Source organism: Alexandromys fortis, unplaced genomic scaffold, assembly GCF_014885135.2.
Source record: "Alexandromys fortis isolate MF-2015 unplaced genomic scaffold, M_Fortis_MF-2015_v1.1 scaffold_268, whole genome shotgun sequence".
NCBI lineage: Eukaryota > Metazoa > Chordata > Mammalia > Rodentia > Cricetidae > Alexandromys > Alexandromys fortis.
This window is the reverse complement of record NW_026068141.1, coordinates 1,390,953-1,402,294: the sequence shown is the minus strand read 5'-3', so window position 1 is coordinate 1,402,294 and position 11,342 is coordinate 1,390,953. Positions and strand designations below refer to the sequence as shown.

Below are 11,342 nucleotides of genomic sequence, written 5' to 3'. Positions count from 1 at the left end.
GAAAACAGTTTCATTTTCACAGAGACATATGCTGGGACACTGTCTGTCTTTATTTGTACAGGTGTACCACATGATGGCCATAACTTGTAGCAAATGTGTGATTACCAAAACAATGTTTTCCAAACTCAAAGCAGCTGCCCTCTGAAAACCATAATGGGTATCAATTGTGTGGTGAACATACTTCAGTTTTCCAAATTCTACAAAATGGAGCACATCCATCTACAAGATTTTATTCCTTTGAGTACCCTTTGGGTTATTTCCTGCATGTAGTGGTGTGTGGCTGTATAAGGAGCAAAGAAGACATTTCCTTATAATCTCCTTGACTTGTTGCCATGTGATACAAAAGTCTTTTTTAACCTTTGCTATTGGCACAATGTTTTTATGAAATTCTGAGGCCTCCAGAACATTTCCAATCAATAACTAACCAATTTCTACATTATCTTGTGCTAGAAGAACTGGCAGACCATATGGCATCAGATGTGTGTTATGTATATTGGATGATTCCTATTCCTAATTGTTATCTTGTAACTGAATAAATAATAAAGTCAATTCTGTCTCATCTGATATAAGTTCAGCAGTTTCAATATGCAAAGCAACTCTTCCTACATATTGCAAATCTATAGCTATGTTGAGGGGTTCTTTGAAATCCCTTAGTAGCATGAGAATAGCATATAATTCTGACTTTTGGACAGAATCATAAGAGTTTTGATCCACTTTACTTAAATTTTCTGATTTTAACCTGCCTTTCCTGATTTGTATCAGTAAAGAATATATGGATTCAGTTATTGGTGTGTCCCATAAAATGATGAGAAGGATCCAATTAGCTCTCTTTATAAGTCAAATTCTCTCACTTTGGGGATAGTTGTTGTTAATCTCTCCCCCCAAAAAATTACTACAAGCTCTTTGCCAATGTTCACTTTCTTTCCATTAATGGTTAATACCATCATTATTAAAAGGTATAAATTATAATTTTGCTGGGTCTATTCCTAATTGATAAAGTCTCAATTTTCCTTTTAGAATTAACTCAGAGACTTTTTCCACATACACTTTTAATTTTTTACTCCAAGTATGTGGTAAAAAAATAAACTCTAAGGTAATAACTTCCTTTTGCATTAAAATTCCTGTAGGGGAATTCTTGGAAAGTAATATGACCAGAATGCAGTTAAGACTCAGATCCACACAATACACTTATTTCTTTTCCACCAAAGTCAATTCTCTCTCAGCTTCAGCTGATAATTTTCTGAACTATTAAAGTCCTTTTCACAACCTAAGGTTTTGTTTAAGTTAATCAGGTCATCAGGACCTATCCCAATAGGAAATATCTCCTAGCAATCTTTGGAAGTCATTAAGAGTTTGCAATTGATCTCTCCTAATTTGTACCTTTTGGTGTCTTAACTTTTTGTAAGCCTATTTTATAGCCTAAATAATTAATAGAATCTCCTCTTTGCATTTTTCAGGAGCAATTTGTAATCCCTAACAAGACAAAATTTTCTTTAGTTCTTTAAATATTCTTTCTAACATATCTACATTTGAATCAGATAGTAAAATGACATTGATATAATAATGGTAAAGTATAGACTAGTGAAATTGCATACATATCATTTCCAATGGCTGCCCTACAAAATATTGGCACAGGATGGGGCTATTTAGCATTCCCTGTAAGAGAACCTTCCATTGTTATCTCTTAGCAGGCTGAGAATTATTATAAGCAGGTACTGTGAAGGCAAATTCTTCTCTGTCCTTTTCTTGTAAAGGTATAATGAAGAAATAACCTTTTAAATCAATAATTATAAGAGGCCATTCTTTAGGCAATAGAGAAGGCAGAGGAATGCCAGACTATAGAGAGCCTATTAGCTAAATCACCTTTAATTATTAACAGTTCTTAGATGTTTCCATTCTCCATTTTCCAGATTTCTTTTTAACAATAAATACAGGAGAATCCCAAGGGCTGGTTGATTCCTCAATATGCTGAGCATCTGGTTGCTCCTGTATCCGCTGTTCTAGAGCCTGCAGTTTCTCTAGTGTTAAAAGCCATTGCTTAACCCATACAGGTGCCTTTGAAATATTAGCAGCTGCTGTGTCCTGTTCTTGTACAACCTGAATGGTTGGTGACTGTTCTCTATAATATTTTGTAATATTTTCCCCAAAAAGCATACATTAATTTTTTGTTTGTTTATAAGACTAGAGGAATGTTAATCTGAGTATTCCATTGCTGTAACAAATCACATTCCCATAGATTCATTGCTATATTAGCCACATATGGGTTTTAAAATCCTATCTGTCCTTCTAGCCCTATACATTTGATCCATCTCGCACTCTGCTTTATCTGAGATGAAATTCTGATCCCTAAAAACTGAACATTTACATCCTGAGGAGGCTAATTTGGGTGCTAAGATTTGATGAAATTATTGTTACATCCACACCTGTGTCTACCAGACCTTCAATGGTAACATCACTTATTCCTATTTTTAAATTTGGTTTTGTTCATTTATAGAAGTTTGCCAAAATACTCACTTTATGATTCTTCCTAAATTTTTTGTTCTCTCTTCTATAGTTGTTCTATTATACAGAGCAGTATGGTTTCTTACAACAGGCATTAGGTTCTTTAATTGCTCTGAAAAGAAGTTTCCTCTATGATGGCAGAAAACAACTGGACCGGATTTGCTATACAGGCCTGCAAGACGCTCCTCACAGAGTTTCCCTACAGCAAAGGATTACCCTGAATATTCCTCATGGATCTACATTTATTAGTCCAATCCCTGCATTTTCTGCACCCTCTGCATAATCCAGAAGGGAGGGGCATTCTGAAGGGATTATGCTTAGAAAAAGCATTGTTTCTAGGAACACCATGTCTACAACCCCTCTTAAGGGGACCTTGTTTTTCACAATTAAAACATTTGGCATTTCAATTTTTCCACAAACCTCTGGAAATCACCTCTCCTATCTATGCACCATCATGTTTATGAGATTCAATATTAATTGCATCTCGAATCCATTGCTCCAAAGGTGCTGGCCTTGCCTTTAGTAGCCTAATTATCCTTTCACATAAAGAACTGGCATTTCTAAAAGACAGAAATTCAATTATTATTGGTCTAGCTTCTTAATTTGGCATCTTTCTATTTACTGCTGATGTCAATCTTTGTAAGAAATATATAAAGGCTTCCTTTGGGCCCTGTATAACTTTAGTAAATGACTCAATTTTTGTTCCTATTTCTCCAATTCTGTCTCAAGCATTCAAATCTGCTGTGTGGCATAAATCCAGGGTGTGGTCATCACATACAGCTTGCCTTTCTGTAATAGCATAATCTCCTTCTCCAAGAATTTGATCTTGGGAGATTTCTTTACTCTGTTGTTCAATAATCTTAGCCTGTTCTCTGAACCAGGTACTCCATTGTACTTGTGGACCAGGCTCTAAGTCTTTAGGGATAATTAATTCTATTACAAACTAGCCACAAATTTAACATTTGCTTTACAAAAGGTGAATGCATGCCATATGACTATTGCTTCCCTGAATCTCCTTAAATCTAACATTGACAGAGGAGTCCACTTAACTGTAACAGAGCCTCTGCCATTTGGTAATTCATGTAAGGTTACTGGATATATTTAAGTTGGTTGTTTGAAAACCAGGCTGTTCCTCTCTATTCTTATAATGCAATGCTAAAATTGGTTCTTCATTAAATTCTGTCTGGTTTTAAATCTGTGATCTGTTTTATTAGGTTTTTCTGGGGCCTGTATTAGATTAACCAACTTTCTTAGTGATATGACAAAAATGATAAAGCTGACAATGTTTACAATTGGCATTACATAAATCCCATCTAAATTAGATATGCTTTCAAATCCCTCCAGAGAAACTCTGTCTCAACAAACAAGAAAGAAAAGAAAAGAAAAGAAAAGAAAAGAAAAGAAAAGATTCCTGATTGTCTTACACTATCTACCTATGATATTGGGGAAGATGTGAGACTGACTGCTCCTGCGTACAGCAGTAAAAGCCTGACTGGATTTCAAAGCAGCTACCTAGTTTGGCAGTAGCTCAAGAAGGGGTTCAAGGAGAGTCAGCAACCCACAGCAGAGAGAGGGAGGGGGCTGTCTGAAAAACACACAGGATTGTTCAGAAAAAGCACGTGTGGTGGGGGGCCACCCGAAGGCTGAACTAGGCAGTTTAGGGTGGGTGTGTCCTGTGGCCTTTGGAGCCCAGGAGCTCCTGGAGTTTGGGTGGCAGCTGGAAACTGTTTCAGAGAGGCTACAACAGGAAAATCCCAAACTTACTCATGGGTTGGGGAAAAAAGAAAAGAAAGCCCATTTGGGTGGAGCTAGAGCCCCACAGGCAGCTAAAAAGTTATAGGCAAACGGCTTTTTCGTGAATCTGTACCCCAAACATTGGGCACCAAATATAGTACGAATAATAAAAACCCAGAGACAGATATTGCTGTTCATCCTAAAGATCAGAAAAGCAAAGCAGCCAAGTTACTAGAGAGCTCTTACCTCTATGAAATCTTCAAACTGAAAAGTGGTGCGGGAGAATTGTCTGTATTCTGTCAATCATGTTTTAAATAAACGCTGATTGGCCAGGCAGGAAGTATAGGCGGGTCAACCAGACAGGAAGTGGGGTACCGGCGGGACAGAAAACCCAACAAGCAGGCCCCTTCATGTTATAGAAAAGAGAACAAATTCCTGTGTCATCCCGCCTTATATTCCTCTCCAGTGCTGGAATTAAAGGCCTGCACCACTGCCCAGTCTCTATGGCTAACTAGTATGGCTGTTGGGATTAAAGGTGTGTGCTCCACTGTCTGACCTGTATGGATAACTAGTGTGGCTGTTTTGTGTTTTGATCTTCAAGCAAGTTTTATTTATTAAAATACACATGAAATATCACTACAGTATCCTATTGTAGAATGACTCCAAGGAATCTAAGAGAATGAAAACAGTCAACTCTTTGAGGAGCAACCAAAAAGAAGAAGCTCCTACTTGCAGGCCATATTGAGCATCTAGAAGACTATGACATCACAGCATCAGAATCCCCAGGTTTCCTCTTCTTCCTCTATCTGGAGGCAGCCATGGGCAATTTTTTTTTCCAAACAACTATATCCTGACTTCTATATTTTCAACTTGTTAACATGTATATTTATTAGGTAATTGTAAGGATTTCTTCACTGGAAAATTATAATTGTTTTCAATAGATAATGCTAAGGATTGGATTACAAAACTTTTAAAATAACATACAAATCCAACATTAACAAGATAAGTCTTCTAAGGGTTAATTTTCTTTCAGCAGTGTGTTAATCTTTCTTTCAATAAAAGCAGATCTGTGTGAAAGCAGAAAAGTCCCAGTGGAAACACTCAGCAGCACATTCTAGCACCACCAGGGGCAGCAGGACTCCTGACCCACCCCAAACAGCAGGTTTGCCTCATTGTCCTCTGTCATCCATTTCCCCCAACCAAGTTTCTGAAAATCTAATTACATCGATATAGCCCTGGAGAATGCTAAACAACAAAGAGAGAGGTGATCATCATGGCAGGCAGCTAACGAACAATAATCAATTTTACAACTGATTAATTAATTACTGCAGTTCTAAGTGTGTCAAGAGTAAAATAATAGTGTACATTACTGCATGTAACAGGGGACCTGACCCAGGCTGAGGCCAAGGAAGGCATCCCGGAGGAAGTGGCATTTAAGCTAAGACCTGCGGAACATCAAAATCTCATTCTTGGATGACATAAGCCATTAAGATCATCCATCTAAACCCATGGCTTTAATGCCCTGTCACCCAAAACCCTTCTGGCTTTAATTATACCCTCAATTCAAATCTTCCTAAAGAATGAGTGTATGCTGATCCCTGCCACAAGCACTCCAGTGGGCTTGATACTTTTACCTCTAGTTTTGTATCTAAATGAAATAAAGTAGGCATTTTATGAGCCTACAAGAAATAAATGAGGTATAATGGTAACAAAACAAGCCCTGGGCTCAACAAATCTCTGAGATCTCTTAAATGCAAGAAAGGGCTGAGAGAGGAGGGAGGTCACCCACCTTTAGCTTTCTTGGTTGCAAACTGGCGAACTGGCATGGCTGGGTAGGCTAAGTATTGCCTTTGGTCATGTTGTCTTCCATGCACAGGCTTCATGGAAATTTCTGAAGCAGGTCTGGTCAAAGTAGTAAGGTAAGTGCAAAAGGCAGGGTGCAGCAGGCGGAGGCACTTTATTCCCAAGGCCATGATGAAAGAGAATCCACAGAAACAGCCACTAAAAGGAATGAGACAAAAGATCTCAATAAAAGAAAACCCATAGCAACTTCCAAAACCAGTTCATGCCAACTACCAAGCAAGTCCTCTAACTGAGCCATAAACGCATACATTGTCTGTAAGCCGCCTCCCAATAGCCTCAAAAAGAACTATTATCCTCATCTTACAGGAGGAAGAAACTGGAGTTCAGAGACTTGAGCGACCCACCCAGTCTGTGGAGTTCTTTCTGTGCATCTAAATGTCTGTTAAGCAAATGTGCAGCAGCCCAAATCTATGATGATGTTAATTAAGCCCTTATATGAGCAAAAGCACAAACTCTTGATAAAGTTTAAAGAGGAAAGGCAGAGCACTAGAAGGGACTATAAGAAAGAAAAACATTTTAATAGGCATAAAATGACTGGAAAATTTACATGGCAGCATTTAATTAAAATTTTCTTTGGTTCCTTATGCACTGATTACCAATTAGAATCCACTTTAATTTGAGTCTGAAGTATGATTGAGGTTTGAGGTCTTCCACGGTATAGAACTAGGAAATGCCAACATCCACTGAGTTAACACAAGTTATACACATCTGAGGTCTCTGACCATACAAAGAAGCTATTGCTTCTTCTGAGACAGAACACGGTCCTAGCCAACAAATATCACACTAAGAGCTTCTGCCAAGAATCTGGTTATTACTTAGCTAAAGATTAAGAACAATTAGTACCAAGTGTCTGGAAGCACTATCTTTGGAAATCACATCTCATTAAAAAAAAAAACCGCTAAAGTGTTGGCACAGCATAACGCAATACACAAGAGCAGGCACTCTGCAGCACAAAGACATAAAACCCAATCCCAGCTCCACCGTTTACTAAATAAGAACTGCTGAGTCTTCACTTGCTCTTCTGTAAAATGGGACTGGTACTCATGTCTTCCAGTTGGGAATAATGAGGCTAGGCAGGTAAAACACTTGGCATGGTATCTACTGGGTAATAGGGACATAAAAAAAATACTTATTGTTATCAGTTTTCATTTCAAAAATGTCTGTGCTAGGGTCAGATATGATGAGGACACTTGTACATGTGAGAACTTTCAGTCAGATGTGGATGTAAATTTCTCTCTGGGGTAACTCATCCTTTCCCTATCAGTGAGAACGATAGGCCTCACTTGAAAATGAAACACCGAATACACATAAAACATCCAGCACGGAACCTGGCACACGCTAACTGCTCAAGGTGTGCAACTATTATTAACTATTTTACCAGCATTACTTTTTCTAATGAAAAGAAAATGAGCAACACATAATGCCACATGTGGTGAGGCATGCCTACAATTCTTGCAGTTAGGAGTTCAAGGTCCATCCTCAGTCGAACAGCAAACTGGAGGCTAGCTCAAGCTAGATGAGAGCCTGTCTTTAAAAACATGCAAAGAAGAAATGAAATGAATAAAGCAAAGGCAAACAATTCCTTCAGATGGGATTTTTAACAAGTGCTGCTGGACAGCAGCAATCAGCGTACCAGGTCTACATAAATGCTGGCCTGGCTTGCTTGTTTTACTCATATTAGTTCATCTCCTCCTGTCAATAGTGCCACAGATAAACATTATAGTCCCCACTTTGGAGACGCTGAAACTGAGGCTCAGAGAGATGAAGGCCCTGCCCACGACTGTAGGACTAATAATAGTCCAATACCACTTAAGAACCATTCACAAAAGTTTGGCTCTGAGTGACATTTCTAAAGCTCAGTTTCTACCTAATATAGCAATGCCCAACTCAAATTTATATCCAAATATGGCTGTAAAATAATGTGCACTTTAGGTTTTTGTAACTGACAGGGTCTCAATCTGGCTACAGTGTGTATGACAGGTTTCCTGGAGTTCCTGTTGTGGGTCATAATACCAAGCCACAAAGCAACAGGAAACTAAAATGGGTTAGAAATAAACAACCTTTGACAGAAAATTCAGCATCAAGAAGCAGGCCCAATACATGTGAACCGGAAGACAATTCTATAAATAAACCACATTGCTTTATGCTTGAAGCATTCGTTTCAATTGCATAGAAGTCAGGGAATTTCACAGTGGAAGTTCAATAAAGCAATCAGGTGGGTCTCTAACCTTAGGAACATGAACACTCAGGTCAGTATATGAAGCATTAAAACTATAAACAAGAAACTTCCTATGAGAGAGTTCAAGTATGTTCCAGATACATTAATGCACTCACAAGAGAATCTGTTTCCCCACTACCTGTGTGACTTTGAATAAGTCCATCTTTCTCAGCAACATCTTCTACCACATCTTTTTCACTTTAAATAACTAATACTTTTAGCTGGGTAGTTGTGGCACACGCCTTTAATCCCAGCTAGGACTGTTATACAATAAAACAGCATCTAAAGAAAAAAAAAAAGACCTAGTATTTTTTAATAATAATTTATTTTTTATGTGCATTGTGTTTTGCCTTCATGTATGTCTCTGTTGAGGATGTCAGATCCCCTGGAACTGGAGTTACAAACAGTTGTGAGCTGCCATGTGGGTGCTGGGAACTGAACACAGGTCCTGGTAGAGCAATCAGTGCTCTTGACCACTGAGCCATCTCTCCAGTCCCCCAAATAACTAATAAACTAATATTTTAATATTATGTTTTGTTTACTCTTTAAGAGTTTCACACACTTACAAACCTACATCCTGGCTTGCCCACTGTCCTAGCAACCCTTTCCAACTAGCTGTGTACTGTGCATTGATATGCAACACATATTTCTAATGTTTCAACACGTTGATCGTGCTGGTAAGCAGCTGGAAGATCTTGTATATGAAATACTTTTCCCATCTTATTGTATTTGGTTATCACATACATTTTACAAAATAAACTGATCTTTCATTTCCTCATGAGTTTTTTTCTGTTCCTAAGTTTTCAAATATGCCATTAAGGATGCTGGAGAGATGGCTTGAAGGCTAAGAACACTGGCTATTCTAACACAGGATCTGAATCCGATTCTTAGCACCCACATGGTAGCTCACAACCATCTATATAACTTCAGTTCTAGGAGAGTCAACACCCTCTTCTGGCCTCCACAAGCACTAGGCACATATATACACGTAAGCAAAATACCCATAGACATAATTTCTTTCTTTCTTTTTCTTTTTCTTTTTCCTTTTTTTTTAGTTTTCCAAGACAGGATTTCTTTGTGTAGCACTGACTGTCCTGGAACTGTCTCTGTAGACCAGGCTGGCCTTGAATTCATAGAGATCCACCAGACTCTGCCTCCCAAGTGCTGAGATTAAAGGTGTGCACCACTACACCACCCTCCATCCCCCCCACCCCACTCAATAAAACATTTTTAAAAGTCATTAAATAAGCTCGGTATGGTCTCCCCTTATCTCTTTACCGTCTGCTTTTCCTTAGATTTCACCTTAACCATTAGTCTGTCAGAGCACAGGGTCAGTGGCCACCTCTTCCAACTAGGTCCTATTTCCTGAAATCCAGTTTTCATACCCATACTCCATCACAGCACGTAGTTTTTAACAATAAAAGTAAATAATTATGTAATTATTTGATCCTTGCCTAAGTATCTCTATATGGCTGTTGGCACTACGTGGCCTATTCTAGCAGACTAATCTATCTACTAATCTAACATTCACTACTGCACCCTTTACTTAGGGTTGTACAGGAACACAAACATCATACAAACGTGGTAAGTATGGTAACAGACTTCCAGAAAGATTAAATCCTTGCCCAACATCAAAATGCCGGCATCAGAGTTGGAATCTACACTTGTGATGGCAGGTCCTGGGATCTACTTCTCAACACTGCCCCCATTAGCCATGGTTTTTCCAGGTCTCTGTTTGGAATAGGGTTGCTCTTTTTCAAATTCAGTATCATGTAAAGAAGGGTATTAGGAATATTTGACTCAGAACAGCATCTGACTGCCCTTGGCACAAGCCAAGGAGGAATGACAAAATTTTCCCAAGTGGACAAAAGGCTTAACCTAAAGACTAGATGACCAGACTTCAATATCCCCACTCGATCCCCATCACATGCATCTTCTGGATTCACAACCAGCCATGTTCAAAAGGCATATATCACAGCTCTACCAAGGAGTGCACTGTAGCAAATCATTTCTCCTAGCTTGGATTTCTTTCCTCAGCCATTCCCCAATGAACCAGAGGCTTCCAGCCTTTCCAACTACAAGTTCCCCAAAATTCGGAGAACTACAACAGAATGTGCACTTCCTTCCCTTACAGGGAAGACTGTGTGCTCCAGGCTGAACCCTCACACACTATAGAAAATGTAAAGGCCAAGATTCAGGATAAGGAGGGAATTCCCCCTGATCCACAGAGGTTGATTATGCTGGTAAACAGCTGGAAGATGGCCATACTTTGTCTGACTAGAACATTCCAAAGGAGACTTTCTTACACCACTCCCAAGAATAATAAGCATAGAGAAAGAAGGTCGAGTTGGCTGTGGCGTAATACTGTAAGGTGGATGGAAATGGCAAAATAAGTCAACTTCGTCAAGTGTCCTTCTGGTGAACGTGGTGCTGGGGTTTTCAAGGCTAGCCACTTTGACAGACAATACTGTGTCAAGTGTCTGACTTACCGCCTCACCAAACCAGAAGACAAGTACTCGTGTATGAGTTAATAAAAAGTCAGAAACTGAGAAAAAAAAAAGAAAAAGAAAAAGAAAAAGGAGGGAAGAAAGAGTACCCAACTCTCAGATGGCCTAGGCAAGAGTCCTGCTTCTAGCACTTTCTAAGTAAGTGTTCTCAATCTCATCTGTAAATTTGCCAGAGCAGTGGAAATGTTGAAGCACCATTGAAATGACAACTGTTTGCCCACAGGCCAGCAGAGTGACGATTTTTAAAATCCCAGGCGTTCGACTCAGGCCTGGGTGGCATTTAAACTTGGGAGCCGCGAAACCCTAGTAAAGATAGGGCTGAGTTTTCGTTTCTACATCATTGGGAATAATTATTATCTCTGCGCGTAGGGCTGTTCGGAAGAGGCAATATTCCTGTCGGGTGACGTCCTAAATATCAGGAAGTATTTACCACATTCCCCTGCAAGGCTCTAAAGAAGGGATGAGTGACACGCGCCCCGCCCCCACCCTTGAGAGGGTAGAGGGACCAGAAGTCCCGC

The 11,342-nt window shown here is 39.2% G+C and overlaps 1 protein-coding gene and 1 pseudogene across 3 annotated transcripts in view; one reads left to right on the top strand and one right to left on the bottom strand.

The window, feature by feature from the left end:
• The window catches only part of Mrrf (mitochondrial ribosome recycling factor), a 68,354-nt gene that overhangs the window by 56,714 nt on the left and 298 nt on the right, over nucleotides 1–11,342 (bottom strand). The window contains exons 1-2 of one of the 3 annotated variants that reach the window (XM_050126800.1): nucleotides 11,255–11,274; nucleotides 6,026–6,237 (exon numbers count right to left, since the gene is read on the bottom strand). In XM_050126800.1, coding sequence (XP_049982757.1) covers nucleotides 6,026–6,237; nucleotides 11,255–11,259 — 217 coding nt within the window. In that variant the 5' untranslated portion in view covers nucleotides 11,260–11,274. Of the gene's footprint in view, nucleotides 1–6,025; nucleotides 6,238–11,254; nucleotides 11,275–11,342 lie in introns of those variants that run through there. The other 2 variants (XM_050126802.1, XM_050126801.1) reach the window with 2 other exon arrangements.
• Nucleotides 9,954–11,242, top strand: LOC126491251 (ubiquitin-40S ribosomal protein S27a-like; annotated as a pseudogene).